The sequence below is a fragment of the Aquarana catesbeiana genome, linkage group LG04 (genome assembly GCF_042186555.1).
Source record: "Aquarana catesbeiana isolate 2022-GZ linkage group LG04, ASM4218655v1, whole genome shotgun sequence".
NCBI classification, from domain to species: Eukaryota; Metazoa; Chordata; class Amphibia; order Anura; family Ranidae; genus Aquarana; species Aquarana catesbeiana.
Window position 1 is genome coordinate 242,544,212 of NC_133327.1, and position 24,142 is coordinate 242,568,353.

Sequence of the window (24,142 nt, forward strand, 5' to 3'; positions counted from 1 at the left end):
CGTTAAGCTCAGAATGCGTTACGCTCAGAATGCAGGGTTAAGAAGTGTCTTGCGCTCAGAATTCAGGGTTCAGGAGTGCGTTGCACTCAGAATGCAGGGTTCAGGGGTGCGTTGTGCTCAGAATGCAAGGTTCAGAAGTGTGTTGCGCTCAGAATCAGGGTTCAGGAGTGTGTTTCGCTCAGAATGCAGGGTTAAGAAGTGTGTTAGGCTCAAAATGCAGGGTTAAGGAGTGTGTTACTCTGCCCCCTTCACATTGCCTCCCCCCACACACAGAGTAGTGTCCTCTGCCCCCCCCCCCCCCTTTTCTCCATAGCGATGCTTCATTCCATATATCATGCTGTACTTTCCCTATTCTGCACCATACTGTATGTTATGCTGTACATTCCCTATTCCACACTATCTTATTCAGTATGCCGTGTTGTATGTTCCCTGCTCTACACCACCTCAGTACATGTGCCATGTTGTACATTGACTATTTCACAACATGTCACTCCATATGCCATGCTGTATATTTCTGATCCCACCCTGCCTCATTCCAAATGCCATGCTCTCTTTTCCTGATTCAACACCACCTCATTCCATATGCCATGCTTTACATTCTCTATTCCGCGCCTCCTCATTCGATATGCAAAGTTGTACATTCCCTATTCCACGCCAGCTTTTTCTCTATGGCATGCTGTATGTTCCCTATTCCACACCACCTCATTCCATATGCCATGCTGTACATTTCCTTTTATGCACTACCTCATTCTGTATTGTTTCTGCTGGGGATTTATTGTTGCTGTTAGAATTTTATTATTGCTGCTCGGGGATTTATTATTGCTGCTGGGTGATTTAATATTGCTGCTGGGGTAGTTATTATTGCTGCTGAGGGATTTATTATTGCTGCTGGGGGATTTATTGTTGCTTCTTGGGGATTAAATGTTGCTGCATGGTGAATTATTGTTGGGGGAAAACTACTGTTGCTGGGATGTGGGTAGAAACAAAGACAAGGGGCAGTGCTGGGAGATCATTAGGGAGCGGAGACAAGGATGACCCAGGGGTGGGGTACACCTCCACCTATTCTCTAAGGGAAGAAAGCCCTTCGTAGCATACATCACCTGTTCCACCACCTTACTGTAGGCACCTCCAATTCAATTACATGCAGGGCTAGGTAACGCATGAAATTACCTTTAAACAAGTGGGAGATTATGGGAGGATCTTCCATAGATAAATGTGGTGTAAACCAAGTATCAGATTTATAGACCAAGCCACAGCTATCTATTTTTGAAATAATCGTGCCAGGAAGCACAATTATAAAATCATGGCTGATTGCTCCTAGTAGTTGTGTATTTCTGTGAGTAAGATCTTCTTGGATGTCTTGTAGCTTTTGGCACAGTTGGTCTTCAACGAATCCGGCAAGATCAATAATGTCCACTGATGTCTGGCCTTTTCTTAAGTTTAATAAGTAATGAGGAGGCATGTATGTATGCGTGAATAGTATTGTATGGTGATGTGAGATGTTTCCAGAGTTGGATGTGGACTGCAAAATATGCTGTATGTGGAGTAAACTTGGAATTAATCCAGCCTGATGAAGGCAGCCAAAGAACAGGGCTCCGAGGACATTAAACATGAAGATACATTTTATTTTTGTAGCTCTGCTATAACTGGAAACTAATAAAACCAGGGGTAACACCAGGGGAACAAGAAAGCGAGGTTCTTGATGGTTAAATAATGACAGAGCTGTCAGTGGAACAAAATAAAATAGCAATAACCTAGCTTTGTGTGAAGATCCTTCACATTCAGTGTTATGAGGGTTATATTTGGGCCATATCTGTTTCCTTAATAAATTAAAGCCAGAGAACACTGCGGATAAATGGAGGGGGCCAAAGAGCATGAGACTATTAACTGCCAAGTGAGTTATGGGAGGGTGAGTCCCATGCTGTGCAAGATTGCTTGGATTGAGATTGTAACAAAGAAAGTTAAAAGGAGTTAAAATAATATTCTGTTTCAGGTGATGAGCATCTTTTTCCATATTGTTTATCGAAAAAGGATAATGTCCAGTATAGTACATTGTATCAGACACTATAAAAATGGTGGCGGTAACAACTGTGCTAGGTAATAGCTTGATTACATTTATAATGGTTGTGTATGAGAATCGTGAAAGGTCATTCTGAGAAGCCCAGTAAAGTACTGGCATAAAAGCGAAACAGAGAAATGTCGGTCTGTTGAAAAATCCAGCTGCCAAGACCATACCGATTAAGTGATAAGCCTTGGATCCCCTACATCTTGATGTGATGTTACAGCTGGAAGGTAATGTAAGGAGCAATAATAGAGCAAATAATATACCTTCTATAGCATTGCTGATTGTTCTCGTGTAGAAGACTAAAGTTACATAGGACACAGATAGAAGGAGTAATGCCTTCCATGGATTCGAAGAACAGACTGGTGCTACCTGATAGATGGTGTAGTCCAGAAGAAAGGAAAGGACTGTTATGACTAGACGCGGAAGCACTAGAAGAAGGTAACTATAACTGAAGGCTGTGTGAACTCCCAACTGTTGTAGTATTCCAATAATCCAGAAGGCAGTACCAGATGTTAGGAGAGGAATGAGCACTGTCCTGCAGGGAAAGGCAGGCAGAAATTCCCAAGGACGGTTGGTATCCAGATCCAAAATGTCACCTAGTTGGAAAAAAGATACAATATTCATGATATGTATAAATATATATGATAAAATATATTTTTTTGAAAAGCTATTTCTACCATATACAAGATTAACTTGCCCAACTCCTAATGCCTATGGACATCTTTCTTGTGTAGTTATCCAAATGAATGGCACTACTGGTTGTGACTGTTAAAGTGTATGTAAACCCTAATAACGCACTTCTTCCCCACACCCCTTTTTGTTATGGTAAATATACTGTATTATTGAAAGTGTTTTGTTATATATGTTCAATAAGTGCAAAAATATACAGTACCTATTGATCCTATAAAAATCCTGCCCCTTCACCCCCATAGTTCAGTAAGAGACAACCAGGGCAGGGCTGACACAAATCCTTTTAATTTTAGTCCAGGAAAGCTACTGTTGTTAGCTCTACTAAGAGGAAATCATCTGCATCAATTTTGCCAGGGTCAACAGTTATTTTTCTGATTTGCAGAGTCTATATAGCAGGGGTCAGCAACCTTTTTCAGCTCGAGGGCCGGATTAAATGTACGTGAATGCATTGAGGGCCGCATTCACCTGCTAATAAATGAAAATAATAATAATCCTAACATAGTAATACCAGTACAGGTTTACCTCACTTTTAGGTGCTACACTAATACAAAGCCAGTTCACCCTGAGGGAGCATGGGCTGGGGATTCAGATTTTACTGCCCCCTTCCCCATACTGGCACCCAAGGGTGACTGACGCCAGCCCTGCCAGCCAGCATGGTCTAGAGATGGGGTTCCTTCCCTTATGGAAGATGAGGTCCCCATCCCTAGGGTAGATGTGATCCCCATCCCTAGGGGAGATGGGGTTCCCGTCCCCAGGGGAGATGGGATTCCGGTTGCCAGAGGAGATGGTATCCCTGTCCCCAGGGGAGAAGGTGTCCCTGTCTCCAGGTGAGAAGGGGTTCCTGTCCCCAGGTGAAAAAGGGGTCCCTGTCCCCAGGGGAGATGGGCTCCCTGTCCCCAGGTGAGAAGGGGTCCCTGTCCCCAGGTAAGATAGGGGTCCCTGTCCCCAGGTAAAAAGGGGTCCCTGTCCCCAAGGGTGATGGGGTCCCTGTCCCCAGGGGTGATGGGGACCCTAAAGGGTCCCCCTCTATTGCAGTATCCTCTGTACCCCCATAGCATTGTCCTGTGTCCCCCTTCACATCACTCACATAGGGTCCTCTTCCCCCCATGGCAGTTTCCTGTGCCCCCAAAGCAGTGTCCTCTGTCCCCTGAACGCCCCCCCCCACTGTAGTGTCCCCTGTACCCCATGGTGTCCTCTGCACCCCACACACACACACACACATATTGTGTAGGTAGAACTCTCCTACCTTACACGGGTGTACAGCAAAGAAGAGATCGTCTAGTATCGCAGGGCTGGATGGGGGCGGGAACTGCTGAAGTTAACTTTTCACATTAACAGGCTGGTGACTGGTTGCTAGGATTGCCTGGCGACCAATCACCTACTGTTTAATGTGAAAAGTTAACTCCAACAGTTCCTGCCCCCATCCAGCCCTGTGATATCGGCCATTGTCCAACGAAGGGGAAAGCGGCAAAATGTCCGCGGGTCGGGTGACATTTAGCGGGCCATAGGTTGCCGACCTCTGCTATAAAGGGAAACCTAGGGAAATGTGCATACATTGCAGATTCATAGTGCATATGTATTTTTTATCTAGCCTGACATACGCTCTAAAGACTCCAGAACAGGAATCGATGGCAAACATCTCCAACAGCGACACAGACAAAAATAAAACCACATTTTAATTAGAGCAAAGAAGGGTAAGAGCTTATATAAGAACATTCTAATGATGTTTTTATTGTTGTTAGTGCCTTGTACCGATGACTACCCTGTCGCACTTTTCTTGTACACAGGGATAGGAAGTGAAGGAAAATCTCCCGAATGGTAGCAAAAAAACCTAACAGACAATTTTAAGTCTTGTCCACACTATCCAAAATAAAATAAAATTGTCTGGATTTGTGCTTTAACTTAACATGAACATACGATGGCTCATAATATATGGCAACTGGCTGCAGTAAAGGTACATTGAACATTATATGACAAGTTCCTGATCCAATCATTTGCAGGCAAACTGTTTGATGGTTAAAGTATGTCTAAAGCCAGAACTTCATATTTTTTCTGCATACAAAGGCAAAGTATTAAAAAGCCAGTCGGATTCCCTCTCTCTGTTTGTCCCGCTTACCATTGTCAGGGACAGAAAGTTTTGGGAAAGCTGAAATGTTACAGTTTTCACTACAAGAGGAATGGATGGACATTTTTCTAATGGGTACACCTGCCTAGGGGAGAACTATTTAAGAGAAGATATAACCAACATAAAAAAACCAACAGAGGCTTTACCTATTTCCTACACTATCTGAAACATAAAAAATGTATTGCCTTTGGATATACTGGCAACATTTAAGTGGTAGTCTATGACAACCTGGTTCCCAGAGACCACTCTCAGGAGACATAACAATCAGAGAAAGTCCATTAAACTTTGTCTGCAGTCTCTGGCAGCCAGCTACAACAGATTTGCTAACACCTGTTACAGATTAAGCACTGTTTTTCCTAGGGCTTTTATAACATGCACTAGAGCCATACCTGCCATCACTTCAGGAGACTGAAAGAATTCATCAGGATGCAGGTATCCCCTTTGTGGAGCAAGGCACCAAATCACCCGAAGAAGACATAGAACTCCCCACAGCATCCAATCTTCCATTTCTGCAGCCACATACAATGAAGACATTGATAAATATATGACTCTAAATGAAAACATACAGTATATTGTGCAATATAAGGGCAGGGTTTTATATACAAACCAACATCTAATCAAAATCATAAAAAGTAAACAATTCTCTAGACTAAGAATTTAAAATGAACTCTTTGCATCAATGGAAAGAACTAAAAGAAAGATATGTACCCATGGATGCAGAGAGCTAATGCTGTGTGAGAGGGAGGAGGGAGTCCAAGGGACACATCGCTGTATCACGTGCTTTTTCTGAGGTCTGTAAAGTGTATTAATGTACTAAAGTTTAATGTCTGCACTGATGGGAGGGAGGTAGTCTGCACTGATGGGAGGGGGGTTGTCTGCACTGGGGGGGGTCTGCACTAATGGAGCGGGGTGGTCTGCACTGAGAGGGGTATGCACTGATGGAGGGGGTCTGCACTGAGGGGGGTCTGCACTGATGGAGGGGGTGAAGAACGCTGAGGGGGTCTGCACTGATGGAAGGGGGTGGTCTGCACTGAGGGGGGTCTGCACTGATGGAGGGGGTGGTCTGCCCTGAGGGAGGTCTATACTTGGTGAGGGGGGTCTGTACTGAAGGAGGGGGATCTATACTTCGGGATGGGGTTCTGTAGTTAGTGGGGGGTCTGTACTGATGAAGAGGGATCTATACTGCGGGAGGGGGGTCTGTACTTAGTGAGGGGGTCTATACTGAGAGAGGGGGTCTGTACTTAATGGAGGGGGGTCTGTACTGAGGGGGGACTATAGTTGGTGGAGGGGGGTGACACCAATTTTTTCAGCACTGGGTGACAACAACCCTGGTGATGCCACTGTACAGTATCTCACAAACCCCTCAATTTTTTTAAAATATTTTATTATATCTTTTCATGTGACAATACTGAAGAAATTACACTTTGCTACAATGTAAAGTAGTGAGTGTACAGCTTGTATAACAGTGTAAATTTGCTGTCCCCTCAAAATAACTCAACACACAGCCATTAATGTCTAAATCACCGACAACAAAAATGAGTACACCCCTAAGTGAAAATGTCCAAATTGGGCCCAATTAGCCATTTCCCCTCCCTGATGTCATGTGATTCGTTAGTGTTACAAGGTCTCAGGTGTGAATGGGGAGCAGGTATGTTACATTTGGTGTTATCGCTCTCACTCTCTCATACTGGTTACTGCAAGTACAACATGGCATCTCATAGCAAAGAACTCTCTGAGGTTTTGAAAAAAAGAATTGTTGCTCTACATAAAAATGGCCTAGGCTATAAGAAGATTGCCAAGACCCTAAAACTGAGCTGCAGCACGGTGGCCAAGACCATACAGCAGTTTAACAGAACAGGCCTCACCATGGCCGACCAAAGAGGTTGAGTGCATGAGTCATATCCAGAGGTTTTCTTTGGGAAACAGATGTGTGAGTGCTGCCAGCATTGCTACAGAGGTTGAAGAGGTGGGAGATCAGCCTATCAGTGCTTAGACCATACGCCGCACACTGCATCAAATTGGTCTGCATGGCTGTCATCCCATAAGGAAGCCTCTTCTAAAGATGACGCACAAGAAAGCCTGCAAGCAGTTTGCTGAAGACAAGCAGACTAAGGACATGGATTACTGGAACTATGTCCTGTGGTCTAATGAGACCAATATAAACATATTTGGTTCAGATGGTGTCAAGCATGTGTGGTGGCAACCAGGTGAGGCATACAATAACAAGTGTGTCTTGCCTACAGTGAAGCACGGTGGTGGGAGTGTCATGATCTGGGGTTGCATGAGTGCTGCTGGCACTGGGGAGTTACAGTTCATTGAGGGAACCATGAATGGCAACATGTACTTGGAAACACTGAAGGAGAGCATGATCCCATCCCTTTCAAGAATGGGCAACAGAGCATGTATTCCAACATGATAACAACCCCAAACACACCTCCAAGACGACCACTGCCTTGCTAAAGAAGCTGAGGGTAAAGGTAATGGACTGGCCAAGCATGTCTCCAGACCTAAACCCTATTGAGCATCTGTGGGGCATCCTCAAACAAAAGGGGGAGGAGAGCAAGGTCACTAACATCCACCAGCTCAGTGATGTCATCATTGAGGAGTGGAAGAGGACTCCAGTGGCAACCTGTGAAGCTCTGGTGAACTCCATGCCCAAGAGGGTTAAGGCAGTGCTGGAAAATAATGGTGGCCACACAAAATATTGACACTTTGGGCCCAGTTTGACCATTTTCACTTAGGGGTGTACTCACTTTTGTTGTCAGTGGTTTACAAATTAATGGCTATGTGTTGAGTTATTTTGAGGGGACATCAAATTTACATTGTTATATAAGTTGTACACTCACTATTTTACATTGTAGCAAAGTGCCATTTCTTCAGTGTTGTCACATGAAAAGATATAATAAAATATGTACAAAAATGTGAGGGGTGTACTCACTTTTGTGAGATACTGTATATGCTGCTCATTTGCCTTGCTCCACAACTATGCTATAGAGCAGTGATGGCGAACTTTGGCACCCCAGATGTTTTGAAACTACATTTCCCATGATGCTCATGCACTCTGCAGTGTAGTTGAGCATCATGGGAAATGTAGTTCCAAAACATCTGGGGTGCCAAGGTTCGCCATCACTGTTATAGAGAGATCCATAGTTCTCTAGAAAGCAGAGGAAACAATCAAACCTGCAGCAGCTGAAACACTGAAGAGACCAGAATAATCAACTCAGCCTCACTGATTACAATGAGCAACACTAAATTTTCCTAACAAAAAAAGAGGACACTACACAAGTCTTGCTGAAGACCAGCAGGCTGTGTGTACAGGTGTGCACAGCCCTTATAATAGAGGACTTTGGCATAGCTCAGGACTCCTATCTGGAGAAAGGTATGTGCTCCATCCAGGAGGCAGATGCTCTCCCATTAGGAGAGGTGCTGTTTTCAGGAGACAGCCCACTATGTTTGAAGAGAGATTCCATGTCCATTGAGCTGTGAGAGTTGAGGCGGCTAAGCAAGTCTGGGAGACTGGGATTGCTGAAATGACTAGGTGAGCCATGGGGGCTGAGGGAATCTGGAAGTCTTATGCTGTACACACGGTCAGACATTGATTGGACATTCCGACAACAAAATCCATGGATTTTTCCGACGGATGTTGGTTCAAACTTGTCTTGCATACACACGGTCACACAAAGTTGTCGTAAAATCCGATAGTTCGGAACGCGGTGACGTAAAACACGTACGTCGGGACTATAAATGGGGCAGTAGCCAATAGCTTTCATTTCTTAATTTATTCTGAGCATGCGTGGCACTTTGTGCGTCGGATTTGTGTACACACGATCGGAATTTCCGACAACGGATTTTGTTATCGGAAAACTTTATAGCAATCTCTCAAACTTTGTGTGTCGGAAATTCCTATGGAAAATGTGTGATGGAGCCTACACATGGTCGGAATTTCCGACAACAAGGTCCTATCACACATTTTCCATCGGAAAATCCTATCATGTGTAAAGAGCATTAGAGGACTGAGGGAGCCTGAGAGTGGGCCCATTCAGCGGAGAGGTTGTAACTACAAGCTGAGTGAGCCAGGAGAGCCCAGGGAGCCAGGAAAGCTGGGTGAGACGGTCTGCGGGATCAGTGAAAAACGCAGCAGCGTTGCTGAAGAGGGGGCTTGGCAATTTCCATTACCTGTTTTTAGAGCTGCACAATTAATCGTTAAAAAATCGTGATCTCGATTCATGTCCCCTGACGATCTCTCCTGCAGAGGTTGCCGATTCTTTCATATAACAGGTGGAGAGACTATCTGCTCACTCAGCTGTCAAAAGAAAGCATCCGGACATTCTGCCAAGTCTTTAACTTGATACATTTTAACTAAGCTTCCTTCTTAGATCAAAGGGAAAGAACTTCTGTGTAAATAAATAAGCTGGGCAGTCTGCCAAGTTTTCAACAACATGTAAATGCAGGAAGTTTAACCACTTAGTCTAAATCTTTTTCTGACACTTCTTTCTTAAGTTAAAATCAGTATTTTTTGCTAAAAAATTACTTGGAACCCCCAAACATTATATATATTTTAGCAGAGACCCTAGGGAATAAAATGGCAATTGCTGCAATATTTTATGTCACACTGTATTTGCCCAGCGGCCTTTCAAATGCAATTTTTGGGGAAAAAAATACACTTCAATGAAAAAAAAAAAATGAAACAGTAAAGTTTTTTTTGTTTGTTTTAATGTGAAAGATGATGTTACGCCGCGAGAATCGTGAGAGAATCGTGATCTATCTTCTAAGCAAAAAAATCGTGATTCTCGTTTTAGCCAGAAAATCCTCTGCCTGGGCAACTGTTTTGTTCTGAACTTTCCTTCAAATAGTTATTTCACCTTTTTACAAAGAAAACTGCCTATGTGGATAAGGAGCATCTGTACATAAACGCAAAGTGTGCAGCTTAGACTAAAGTTGAATAAAGCCCTTGCTATAGGTGTAGGCCATTTACGTATCTCGTGAAGCCTGAAAAGTGAACTAACCCTTTAAGTTTGATTAATAAAAGTGGGCTGACAATCCGTAAAATGATACTAACCAAAGACAGTTTTATATCAATTACCCTTTCCATTTACGTATAAGGATGATGCCACTACAGTATTATTAAAATTATTACTATTCTTATTAAAAAAGAACCTTTTCTCATAGCCAATATACAGCAGTTACAGTTGACTTTCCCCAGCTCTTTCTGTTCTTAGGGGGAAACCTTGGTGGGGGGGAATTCTATTGAGCTAACAAAGAGATACAAGGCTGTTATTTATCCCAGTGTATACACCCACATGTGTAACTCTATAGTCACATGGGCTGCTCAGGGAGAAAGTGCTTGGCATAGAAACACACTGAAAACCAAGCATGCCCACTCTGAGTCTGGAGTGACATAGAACTGCAAGATCAACTAGTTTTTTTTTTTTTGTTTTTTTTTTACAGAATACATAAGACAAATCCTATAGTGGCTGCGTGAGCATGATCAGCATGCAATACATCGTTTTTACTGATGTGAGTTTAATGTCACTTTAAAACCACAGTTCAGACTGCCATGAACTCACTACAAATGTTTCTACCACTGAGATGAATTCCTTAATATCACAGTGTGTATATAGAACCCTACCCTTTTGTTTGGGATAAGGGGTATTCAATGTTTTTTTGAGCAATATATGGACTGATAGAGTAAGGCCACATTGGCTGAAATGCATTAGCATCTCTTAATACTTTGACCGCAAGCTGGGGATGACATAAAAGATATATATAAGATCAGAGACTTTGTGCTTGGATGATTATGAGGCTAACAGGTGACCACCAATATCCCCTGTTGATGATGTGAAATAATGGGTGTGGGAGGTAGAGTTCTTCTGTGTGCAGAGTACCTATTGTGCAGCACTTTTCCAAAAATATTAATTTCAATAAGATACCCTGGAGCCGTGAGGACAACTTAGATGCCAGCAACTGTAAGAATTTAAATGACCACTATATAAAACAATACAATATTCTGTTATTGTAACTGTTTGTGGTTCATAGTATTCAATATATAAATGGGAGATTCTGGCTATCCTGAACTCCATACGAGGAGCAGGTTTAACAGCAAACACAAAGAAATGTGCCATAGGTCTAGAAGAGGCACAGTACTTTGGTTACACCATTGGGCAGGGCCTGGTAAAACCCCTAATACACAAGGTAGAAGCAATTAGGGATTGACTCATTCCTGTTAATTAAAAAGGCAAGTTAGATTCTTTCAAGGCTTTGTATGTTACTATAGTTGGGTTATCACAAACTTTACCACCTTTGAAGCACCTTAGATTGACTTAATCAAAGGAAAAAATGATATGTTGAGGGTCCTGTTGCAATAAAGCCTTGCAGATGCTCCCAGTGTAGGTCTACGGGCTGTTTTGTCATAGCTGGAGAAGAGCATTCGGTCGTGTATTTGATTTGAAAGCTGATGTTAGCCAACAGAAACTATAGCATTGTAGAGCATAAGTGCCTATCAAATGGGCTCTGAAGGTACTGTATATCTATCATGCTATCTGCTGAGATGTTGCTTTAGACTTATCACAGACCATGCTTCTCTACAATGCATGGTCTGGGCCAAAAAACAAAACCCGAGAGCCCCCCACTGGTTTTTGATTCTCCAAGATTTCTCATTCAAGGTTGAATGTTGGGTGGGCTCTTGTGAAAAAAAAAATGCAGATACCCTATCTATAACCCACTGTTAACTGGTGTTCAAACCCATGGGTGAAAAAAAAAAAAAGAGGTTGGGTCTGTGACAAATAGCTCTTTTGGGTTCAGGGCAGCCTCAGAGATAGGGTTTACTTGCTCCCTAGACTGTTGCAATTTTCAAAACAATTTGGTGGTGGTGGTAGTGGATAGGGCTGTGTAGCACTACTCAGGGGATTAAGCACTGGCCACCCCCCCCCCCCCCCCCCATTGGGGGCATAATTTTGGTTTTCTGTGTTTCGTGTGTTTTAGACAAAGAGGCTGTGTTCAGACTATGCTGGAACAGCCTGCACATCCAAGCTGACCCTAATGTTTCATAACTAGCCAGGAGGCTAAATGTATTGTATACTGGATTGTGCTATCACAGACCTCTGTGAGGGAAAATCTTTTGCTTTGCATTTGATGCAGTGGTGATGAATAAACATGGGCAGGAAGCCCTAAAACACTTTCTGGTGCCTGGACTGCGTCTCTGTGAGCTTTATATTTAAAGAGCAAGAGAATATCACCAGCACACCAAGGATCTACATAATGGGTCCAAAGCTTTATAAAGAGATCACATCATTACAGCAGATTGCACTGTTTCGGAGCTATGCAGGACCCCTTCATCAGGCATTTGACCCCTTCATCGTCACATGCCTGATGAAGGAGTCCTGGATGGCTTTGAAGCTCTGTAATCTGCTGTAATTAAGTGATCGCTGATTAAAGCTTTGGACCCATTCTGAAGGTCCTTGGTGTGCTGGTGACATTCTCTTGCTGACTTGACACAGTTCCAGCTGGTGGTCACTTCAGCACCCACTTATATGCACAGCCATTTCTACAGGAATGTGTGCGATGGGAATAATGAGTTGGAACTTTCATTTTTGAAGCTGACCTCTACAGTAAACACAGACATACAGTATAGAAACTAAACGCTCTGCATTACCAGCAAGATGCTTTTTACTATTTTCAGTAATATCTGATTCAGGCTCTCCAAAGGTCAGCTGTAAAAATACATTATCCTTTCAGACAGTATTTCAGGCTGCATTGATTTGCTACCACAATTATATTAGTCTCTCCATTTTCAATAAGAGATCCATTTTTCCTTTCAACACATCACAACGTCTAATACTTGGTCTCAGGGAGAGAATTGGTCTGTTGGGAACACCGTGTCACAGTAAAAGAATGTTGGCAAAAACAGCAGCCCAGCATTTGTTGAACAAACAATTACAATAAATAATCTTAGCAGATACAAAGATCAAGCCTAAACACGATGCACTCAGTTCCTATTTTGGGACTTTACCCGCTGCAGAAATCTAAAAATGTATACATATCTATTTTGTGCAGTCTTGTAGCAAGTTCAGTAACATTATGACAGCTTCTCATCCTTCTTCCAGTAGCAGAGGGCTGAGCAACGCTCATGTAATCATGTATGATTGCCCCTCAGTCCAGAGGTACTGTGGGCCCAGCATGTGTAATGATGTGCCACCCAGAAATGAACAGAATGACATTACTAACATTCTGCCCAAAGAGGACTGCTAATGGTGGACCGAGGAGGAAGCCAGTGACAGTACTGGAGTATGGCGAGGGTATGTAAAGCCCAACAACTTTTATAATTTACTCCCTTTTGGTATGTTAAATATAATGTACTATTGAAAGCATTTGGTAAGTGGAAAAATACCTGTTGATCATGTCAGAAATTTAGAGCTGCCATGCCAGAAATTCAGAGCTGCCAAACTTCCTATATTATCTTAAAGGAATCTTATTTAGCCCTCCTAGTTCTTATCATGGACTACAGAATAATCAGTTCCAAGGTTGTGCTCTTCTTTAATCCCCTACCCCAGATACCAATGCAGTAATTTTCCTAGCTTTGCAGTGGTTAATACAAGCAACTGGACCAGTTGAATGCACTTGTCCAAAGTGCCAACTATGCCCACCCTTTTCACCCCCAGCTCCAGTCATAGAAGTTGTTTAATCACGTCCATACAAAACACACTATGAAAAGAGGAGGCGAGGCATTTATCCTCCTGTCCTCTATTGATAGAGCACTAGTCATGGAAAATATTTCACTAAACTTAGGCTTTAAGGTGCCTATTGATACTAAAATGTTGTTACACACAATCTGACTCTGATCATTTACCACAGGACAGCCTCATTGTAGTTGAATAAACATGAACTCTCAGACTTGGTTAAAAGATCTCCGCTCCTGAGGACGTCACATTTTTATGATGAAACATGTTGGGCATTAACTTCCAGTGACATCACATCCAGTTCCTGTTGGTAAGCTACAGTGGCATGACTTGTGTACAAAGCTATTGATACTGTTTATTGTGTAAGTGCAACTTTTATACTTTCTATGGATTAATAAATAGTACTTTCACTATGTGAAGCCCTCTTTTCTTCCCTAATTCAAGCCACTTGTTGAGAATAAGGTCAGATCATATACTAGTAGTGTGAAAGTTGTGAAAACTATTTAAAGAGGGGGAGAGCTGCAAAGAAGCATGAGTGGATGTATAAAGACATGTTGTTGACTAGCTTGGTAAAACAAGGGGTCAATATGATCGGGTGAGTGTGGTGTGTTAATTCTATCTTTAGGATTTTTTCTCTGCTTGGTGTGTGAGATCTTTGAGACTATGTGTTACTGCCATCCCTCTTGTACTAGAGTCAGTTTTTTCCAAAGGGGACATTAAGTCTGGTGAAAAAGTATGTGTAATAATAGTGCGCTGCAATCAACCCTCTATATGCACACAAACAAAATGAAAATAAATTAAAGTAAAAATTATTACTAATGGTGCTCTGTGCAATACACAAAATCCTGTGCTCTGTGCAATACATAGATATCCTGGTGAATCCTAGGATATATAGAACAACAGCACCAAATTAGGAGACCTAATGACAACCCCAAAAACTATTCACAGGTGCTAATGAGTCTATGAGACAATAGCCTGTCCAGAGAATAACTTTTAAGTAAACGTCACCATGGTTCTCCGGCAGTTTAACCCAAACAGCTCCTCCTACTGACTTTCATTCCATTAGGGGTAATCAGCTGTTTTCTCCTGCTTATCACATTATGTCTGGTGTCCTGAAAAGCTGAGTGCACTATTTGCTGCAAGCAAGGACTCACATTATTGCTGCTGCTACATTTCTTACAGTAGACTCAGTTTTACCTAAAGGGAATTCACAACTAAAGTGTTCATGAAAAGCTCGCTCCAACATTTGCTGCAAGCAAGGACCCTTGCTCGCCCTTCTTAGAAGAAGCTTAATGCCCCCCAAGCTCACTATTAAAAGTTATTGGAGTATCCCACAGTTACCCTGAATCTATACAAGTTCAAGTTCTGCAATAAAGCCTCATAAAAGCAGACCCCTAGATTGTTCATTGAGCCAAAGGAGTGACTGTGACTGTGTGCCTGGCTGCGGGACAATTACTGGGAAAAGAATTTCCTGAGCATCTATTCAGCGGCCCCAGCTGGGCTGAACGCTACATGAAGTAGATTTACTATTTCAATCTATAATGAAAGGAGGTGAGACACCATCCACAAGATATAGATTATTAGGAACCTGTAGGAACCCTTACCTTAAAGAGGATAAATGGTATTATGAGAGAGATAAGTGCATCAGTACTTTGATATGCATTACTTTCTTGGAAGACACCCATGATGTGTATTACTGGCAACTGTGTACATTATTAACTTTAGAGTGGAATATGAATTATTAGTAAACAGGATGTAGATGGAGTTTTGTTTTTTGTTTGGTTTTAAGTATGCTAAGTGCTGTGCTTGACTGAATAATAAAGATTAGGTTTACAATGCATCAGAACCTTCTGACAGAATAGCACACTCAGATATTCCTTTATTCTCTCCATTTGGAAAATGGGAAATATTAAAATGATAAATTGGGCTTGACAAATAGGTATTTACACGTTACTTTGGGCTTGGTTGTACACACAGCTTTATGGGTGTTTGATTTAACCCTCACTATATAGTGCTTGAATAGATACCCTGCTTAGATTTTTCTACCTATTGTGGTGTTGGAGCCTGGAATTAAAATGGATTCACTTGAGATATACAGTATAGCATTTGACTTACACAACATAGTTAATATTTTGGTCATGCATAATATTTTTATTGTGACACAACCGGAGGCAATACTCATCAAAACCACCTTAGGTTGAATTTACAGCTGCAAAGCTTTTGGATAAGCTAGTTATCTTGCTATCATTTTTGCACATCTGGATCTCGCTTTATTTGCACATATTTCCTGTTAAAATAGCTTCAATCCTGTCAGGTTAAGTGAATGAATATTATTTTCCACTCGTGCCACAGATTCATAGTTGGATTAAGGTCTGGATTATTTGAGGGTTTTTGGTTTCTGGATCATTTCAATGTTCTTGGTTTCAAACTACTCCAGTATGGGTTTAGCTGAGTGCTGAGTTGAGCGTTAAAGGAGAAGTATGGCCAAAGCTCTTTTGGTCATACTTCTCCAATGGATCACAGGAGTGCATTTAGTTCCGCACTCCTGCGACCCATATGCAGCTGACAGCAGGCTAAATCCCATTTTCAGCTGAGGTCACAGAGCCAGCCTGGGCTCTGCAGGGATCCCAAAAGAAATTTTCGGAATCTGCTGCTGAGAGCCTGAGCCAGCCACTCCCACCCCCTCTACAGTCCAGCGCTACAGTGAGCGCTGGAGGGGCAGAGCAGAGAGCCGGCGACTGACAGTCACTGGTTCTCTACTCACTGAAGGACCAAGTGATCAGCTGTCTTTGGCGGGGGGGAGATCAGATCAATGCTACAGCCATCTAGGTGAGTATGATTGTTAGTTTTTTTTTTTTATTCCCATACTTCTGTTTTAATGGATGATTGTCCTACTGGAAAGTGAACCTCCACCCCTCTTTTCTAGAATGAAACAGATTTAACAGATTTTCTTCTAGAATTGGCAATACAAGACAAAGCAAGAGATTCACTTCAATGGTGGCCCCACAAGCTTATTATACTCATGTTCCTTTTGCCCCCTCAGGTAAAAAACTGAGCATCCAATATCACTTTAAGACTGAGCACTTCAAGATTCCAGTGCCGAGAGATCTTCAGCTATAATCTGTGACCTGCGATTTTGCATTGGTTCCTGATCTCGGTTACCAACCTAGCTTATTCCATGACCCTTCTGTGGTTATTCCCTATATACAGATCTCCTCCTTTTTGGACCCCAGCTTGTTATCCAACTATGATCTCTGCTTTCCACTCTAGTACCTCACTATCCAAAAGTCCCTGGCCTAGCTCGTCCTTGACTCCATCTTGCCCAACTGTTGCTGATCATGACTTGTTCCTGTACTTTTCTTGCCATTGACCTGCATCTCCTGTCATCACTGGCTATGTGATAACTGCACTCCTTTGTTCCTGCACGCTCGCTCCCACTAACCAGGGCTGCTTGGAATGGAGCAGTAAGAGGGGTTGCTCTTGTCATCTCAGGCTCCTGTTCAAGGTATGTGTCATGCCAGAATGGTCATTTGAGAAGCAGAGGCGTAAGTCACATGCTCCTGCCCAAAAAGAGCAGATATTTGTCAAAAGGCATATTTTAAGTGTTTAGTTTTTTAACTGATATGAATGTAGCCCATTGCTTTCAATGGGCCTGTACACACAAGCACGTAAATATCAGTAAACTAGCGATGTATTTTATTTTTGTCATTTGTTAAATTCAAGTTGCCCAGGAATGTGACAAGTTTACTAAAGTGTTACTAAACCTACAATGGTAAAATCAGTCTGTATATGCAGTAAAGCATGCTAGTTATACTCACTGTGGAAGCTAAGGGGTTAATCCTGCATATTGTGTTGAAAGGCTGTTTGATCCTGTCTTCTTTGATCCTCCCTTTCTTCCACAGTCCCCAAACCATCTCATGTTCAGTTTGGTATATATCGCTAGAGAGTTTTTTTCTTTTTCTTGGGAGGGTGCATGTGATCCGCACAGGGCCAATCAGCACTGTCCAGACAGAGGGTCAGGGCTCATGCAGCCTCATAGGACAATCAGGGGAGAATGAAAACTTCTCCTACAAGCTTTAAGCAGTGCTCAGCTGGACACTGATAGAAGTCACAAGACTTCTATATACTGCTGATGAGAAAGGGTATTTAGCAGTTTATATTTACTAAAATATTTGCATTTCTACATTCTGTGTACTGTGGGAGACCAGATATAGTGAATACACGGTCCTGGGTTTACTAACACTTTAAGGCTGGGTTCACACTGAAGCACTGAGTGGCTCACAGCAGGGGTCCAGTGTGTCCCTGTTCACCATTTCAGGTCCAATTTTAGTCCAAATTTTGGGCTGAATTCAGACCTGAAACAGACCAGAAGACGCACAGGACTCCTGTGCAATTCACACCAGAGCAGCTCCGGAGATGTGTAAACCGGATCCATAGAGAGTCGGTCACAATCTCCTGACATGCGAATTGGATGTGGGGAAACCAGCATCCAATTCACAATAGTGTGAACCCAGCCTAAAGCTGAACTCCAGTAACATTAAAACTCCTCCCTTGGAGTGGGGCTGCACCCATACAGCAAGGGTTAGCTTCTTTTTTATGCCCAGGAGGTTCGGAAAAGCATTTTTACTTTTTGATCCGGCCCTCCTGCAGGCTGCTCCAAGCAGCAAGTAGTGTCCCTGCACTCTGACGGTCTAGGGTCCTCTGATATCATCAAAACCGATGCAGGATCCTTATTCCTGCATTAGATGTTAGAATGCCAAGGCAGAGCTGTCACATTATGGGGGGGGGGGGGGGGGGCATCATCATCTGCCAGAGGAGCAGAGGACCAGGTAAGTAAAATGCCTTTACTGACCCCTAGACCTAGCCATAAACCCTTAACCCTTGTAGTGTTGGCACAGCTCCACTGCAAGGGGGGAGTTTTAGCTTTACTGAAATTGCCTTTTTAATACACATTATTTTAAGGCATTTTAAAGAATCCATGAGATGCAGGAGTCAAGCATCCATTCTCTTTCACTATCTTTCTTGCCCTCCAATAAAATAGGCCATAAAAGACATCATGTGATATGTTTCTGTATAAATATTCATTTCAGTCATTTGGGGTTTATATTATCTCTTGTATGGTCTTCCTCAATATTAACAATACAGTCATTTTTTTGATTGTAAATATAACCTTTATATTGTTTTCTTATACACACTAATATTGTGGTAGAAAATATCCTGGAAAAATGAATCAGAATGATGACGTAATAATTGTCACATATTTTACAATAAATGCATCCAGTTACACTAAATTTTAGAGGCAATTTGTAAGATATGAATATATTATTGTACAGGATTTATATAGCGCCAACAGTTTGCGCAGTGCTTTATGAGGGCAGACAGTACAATTACATTACAATTCAGTACAGGAGGAATCGGATAACAAGCAATGCTCGTTTGTCTGATTGTATGCATGTATTGCCTTCTAGATTGTAAGCTCTAATGAGCAGGGTCCTCTGATTCCTTCTGTATTGAATTGTATTATAACTGGACTGTCTGCCCTTATGTGGTAAAGCTCTGTGCAAACTGTTGGCACTATATAAATCCTGTATGATATTAATAATGTATTCATTCAGTTGTATCTGACTATAGGATTTTCTATGGACCAGCTTTTTGGATGCCATGTCTGATGCACCAACTGAGACCTTTTTCTTTGATAGACTTTTCTTGGTGAATTTTTACAGGGTAGATCACAAGGTCTTTCCTCGCCAGCCCCAATTGTTTGAGATTGGAACAGCTTGCAGAATGTGATAACATACAATTTGTATGCACATACTAGAGCCAATTTACACAGGAAACAATTAATCTACCAGCATGTCTTTGGCGTGTGGGAGGAAACCTGAGTACCCGGAGGAACGTTACAAAACACAGAGAAGGGAATTTACCAAGACTGGAGTAGCTGTGCATGGCAACCAATCAGCTTCTAGCTTTCATTTTCAAAGCATACCTGGATTCATCATGGTGAAGTTAGAAGCTGATTGGTTAATATGCATGTTAAGTTGCTCCAGATTCTGCCTGCTCCAGTTTCAGTAAATTCCCTCCCCCCACCCAATGGAGAACATCATGCAAACTCTATGTAGGCTGCTGTGCTGCCCTAATCTAATTACAGCAAATGATGACAGTATTTTTCTCACTGGTTATTGTATTAACAAGCATCATTTTATAAGGTTGTGCTTTGTACACAGAGATGACACTAAAGGTGTGCTATTTTTGTGTTTTATCTCCATTATAGTCATCCAAGAAAAAGAACTAGAGCATTTTTTTCATGATCAGCTGAAAATCCCCTGTTTATATAACAAAGGGGCTTCTCTTTCAGTGAACAATGAAAACACTCCATGTACTACAGAGCCAACACACAGGATGTCAGTAATCAATCCGATTATATCCTGGAGCCTGTGTGCGTTCTTTTCAACCAATAGATGGCGCTGTACAGCCCATTGTCACTGTGATGACAGTTTTTTTAACCTCATCTTTTCTGCAGGTTTGTTGAAACAATTGTATTTCATTGATCAATACTAAATGTTCTACTACAAACACTCATTACTTGGCAGTAACTATAACAATACCGTGTCTGTATACATATAATCAACAAATAGTGCATGATGATGATGATCAGCTTCTATTGCAAACACATTAAATGTGTAGGTCATTACCTACCTCTTGCAATATGTTAATACTCAGACTATGCTGGCACAGTATGCCAGTGGGTACTTCTGTCAGTTCGATGTCTGTTTCCATAGACAGGTTTGCAGTGTTGTGCCCATTGCAAATCACTGGTCCTTAGAATACTCCAGTATGTGCCAAGGTTGGGGGATGTCATACATATGCATGCAGAATATTTATGCTATGGAGAAAATTAGTTTTGTGTGCCACTGAGGACCAACTAACCTAGATCCCCAGACAATCAGCTTCCACACAGGCTGAAATCTTCTTAACACCATCACTGTCTACATCAGCAGCAGCAGAGACAATCCAACAAAGAGCTCAGCACACACATTGTCCATTAACCACTTCCGTACTGACACCTTGCTTTGACATTCCTGCACTAAGCCAGCCATGTATTGCTAGGAGTCATTCTGCCAGTCAGTCTCTGTAGTGGCCATTCTATGTGAAGAGCATTGCTAGCGGTGACAGTGTCTTCTGAAATATGGAAGCAGTTAGCTGGAACAAAGAGAGAGAGGGGGAGAGAGAGAGATTCTACTCAGCTGCAGCATTCATAAAAAAGCAACATGAGCAATACTGAGAGTTTTCCTTTTACCAACATTTTGGCAAACTTACTTATTTAATTTTTTTGTGGCAAGATTTAGCGTCTATAGGGATTCGATTTTTGGTGCTTTTTTTAAAAAAAATTTCAAGAGTGCAATGAACATTTCAGTGGCTCCTGAGAGTTACGACGGCTCTTTTCCACTATCCTGAATGTATTCTTGTGCCAGGAAAGAGCCCTTATTACCCATAATGTTTACTTTTTTTTTTTCACAGAAAACAGAGAGTGAAATAAAAGTTAAATTTAAATTGACTGTACACGTGACAAGCAAATATGCAGAAGAAAAGGGGAACATTTTTAAAAAAGTTGTTTTTTTTTCCATTTCAATAATTGTTATTCAAAAGTAATTGTAAGTAAAAAATACAGAGGTAAACAAATATGTGTCATATAAATGTGACAGAGTACAGTAAAATCTTGGATCGAAAGCATAATTAGTTCCGGAAACGTGCTTGAAGTTCAAAGCACTCTAGAAGACACGGACTGGTCTAACATATGGCTCACATCTAAGTCATCTTCACCCAACATCTTAGCACTGGAGACAAATTATAAAGTCCTAACTCGCTGGTACCTTGTACCCGCTAGAGTGGCAAAATATTCACCTAATACCTCAGCTCTTTGTTTTCGAGGATGCCCAGAAATAGGCACATATTTACACATATGGTGGACATGCCCAGTAATCCAATCCTTCTGGAAGGAAGTCTTCGTGATTGCATCTAAAATATTTAAAAAAATAATACAACCAGATCCATATTTAACTTTACTGAATCTAAAACCGGAACGGTTAACACTCTCTCAATTCAAACTTATGATCCAACTAATAACGGCTGCAAAACAAACAGTGGCCAAGGCATGGAAATCTCCTACATTGGTACTAGCAGAAACAATTCACAGAATGAATAATACAATGTCCCATGCTAAGATGGTAGCCATCGATCAAATTCAAATTCCAAAATTTGAAAAACTTTGGCATCCTTGGATAAAACAACAGTTCCTGTCAAACTTCAATGACTCTGTCCTGTTGCCATGGTAACAGACTAAAAGACTTACAGAGACACCCATTCTAAGGCTTCAAAGAGAACTAAAAAGAATAATAAACTGACGAGCGGGACAACCTTGTGGACCATACCTCTACCTTTCAACCCTTTTTCTTCTTTCTCTTTCATTTTCTTCACCTTACGATTAAAGCTCATTATCAGAATTTATTTGACCTATATACACTCTACTTGTAAACAATATGTATAGTAGGTATAAATCATTTAAATACCTACAAAAGTAACTAAGGAAATGATATACATCTTTAATTTAGGTTTACGTGAACCCAATGTTTAATATTTGAAATTTCATGATATTTACCTATATAAACCCTACTGTAAAACAATGAGCTTACTTTATAGATCCTTGTAAACTTACTTTATGTATCTTTATAACATTGTATACTCAATAAACTTCTTTTGACAAGGAAGTTCAAAGCACTCATATTAAAAAGTGTATACTGCGCTGTGATTCCGCAACCCAGCAGCCAGCACGGCTGTAGAAAAAAAAGCAAAGTATAATGAGTGCAGTGCTAAGGTAGCTCTTGGCCTGTTTCCACGTTTCTTGAAACTCCTGAAGCCTTCAGTTAACATCCGTTGACCTTTTAAGTTTGACCGACTGACCAAGTTCCAGGACCTGCTGTCCCCCATTGGGTGGTTTGAACCCAACAAGCCTTGTTGACTTGGGTGGTATACGCCCCGCCAAGTCAATACCATCCGGTAAGCCTCCTCTCTCTTTCACGGTGGTGGTGGTGTTTGCTTCTATTTCCTCACTTCAGGGTTCCCAGTAATGTTAGGAATTCTTCCCATGTGCATTGGATCACAAACCTAATTGGACTATATTTCATCATTCTGCTCAATGTGGACTTTTGGGTGTAGTGCAGTCACTACATTAGCATACTATATAATTTATTCACATTTATTATGATTGGAGTTTGTGCTATTATGTCACTTACATGTTTGTATCACATATAATTCTATGCTATTATGTCACTTATATGTTTACAAAGCACTCATATATCAAAGCGAATTTCCCCATAAGAAGTAATGGATCTATGAAGCCGGTTCACATATCTCCGTTGCGGAGCGGCTTGCACAGTGTGCGTCTTTAGCTTTGTTTCAGGGCCAAATTCAGGCAAACATTCGGCCCTGATTCGTCCCTGAAATGGAGAACAGGGACCCACCGGACCCCCTGCTGCGAGCCGCATCCATCGGAGGTGTGAACCCAGCCTTAGAAGCACAAAAAACACAGGTTATTGGTGCACTCCAGCTGGGGTTGTTTCTGTCCTAATCAGGTGACACAAAGAACAAAAAGAGCAGCAGCATCTAATGCCCCGTACACACGGTCGAACTTTCTGACGGCAAATGTGCGATCGGAGCTTGTTGTCGGAAATTCCGACCGTGTGTAGGCTCCATCGGACTTTTTCCATCTGAATTTCTGACACACAAAATTTGAGATCTGGATCTTAAATTTTCTGACAACAAAATCTGTTCTGGTAAATTCCAATCGTGTGTACACAATTCCGATGCACAAAGTGCCACGCATGCTCAGAATCAATTACGAGACGGAAGCGCTCGGTCTGGTAAAACTAGCGTTCGTAATGGAGATAGCACATTCGTCATGCTGCAATTTTTAAAATATGTTAATGCAGCGCATTCTCTTCTTCTTTAGAATGCTATAATAATGAAGTTGTTTTGCTGCTCATATTCACACAAAATTCTGACAAACTGATTTCTTTATTATTTCTCATGATCTCCTTAATAATTTTATTTATTTTGTTCCTCAGATCTCCATAATAATGTTTCTAATTTTTGTTTATATATATTTTTTTATCAAGATCTCCTATTTCTTTTTGTTTTTATAGTGATCTCCATAATATTTTTTCTCGTTTTGTGTGTCAAGTTACCACAACACCATTATTATCTTGTATTTTTTAATCTCAAGGAGGCTGATGTTGGTGTCCCTTGTTAATTTGACATTGTATTTTGGAAATGTACCTGCCTACTTACAAACAAACTGTCCTTTTTGAAGTAAAACACATAGGCAAGTATTTCAGAAAAAAAATAGCCATTTATTCTGGGTCATAACAAAATAAAGAGGAAGGCAACGCTGCAGAAACTGCTGAAACTGGCGAAACCTTTGTACCCCAGGGCACACATCAACTATTTGCCAGCCAAAATTGGTGGCCTGAGGAGTCTGTATAATAGTGAGCACAATCTGTCCAGGACTCCAAGAGATCAGGAACAGCATCA

General features: G+C 41.6%; 1 protein-coding gene across 1 annotated transcript; it reads right to left on the reverse strand.

Moving 5' to 3' along the window:
• Positions 1–310: 310 nt before the first annotated feature.
• Positions 311–20,817, reverse strand: PIGZ (phosphatidylinositol glycan anchor biosynthesis class Z). The gene is made up of 3 exons (XM_073626323.1): positions 20,252–20,817; positions 5,270–5,389; positions 311–2,661 (listed from the first exon to the last, which is right to left on the reverse strand). The coding sequence occupies exons 2-3, from the start codon at positions 5,385–5,387 to the stop codon at positions 1,097–1,099; spliced, it is 1,683 nt and encodes a 560-aa protein (XP_073482424.1). The 5' UTR covers positions 5,388–5,389; positions 20,252–20,817; the 3' UTR covers positions 311–1,096.
• Positions 20,818–24,142: the final 3,325 nt, after the last annotated feature.

What these genes read in the sequence shown, in the direction of transcription:
- PIGZ (XM_073626323.1), bottom strand. Translation starts at nt 5,387, where the DNA reads ATGGAAGATTGGATGCTGTGGGGAGTTCTATGTCTTCTTCGGGTGATT. An exon ending in GTCTCCTGAAGTGATGGCAG is followed by an intron (nt 2,662 to 5,269) that starts GTATGGCTCTAG and finishes TTTTCCAACTAG; the next exon opens with GTGACATTTTGGATCTGGAT.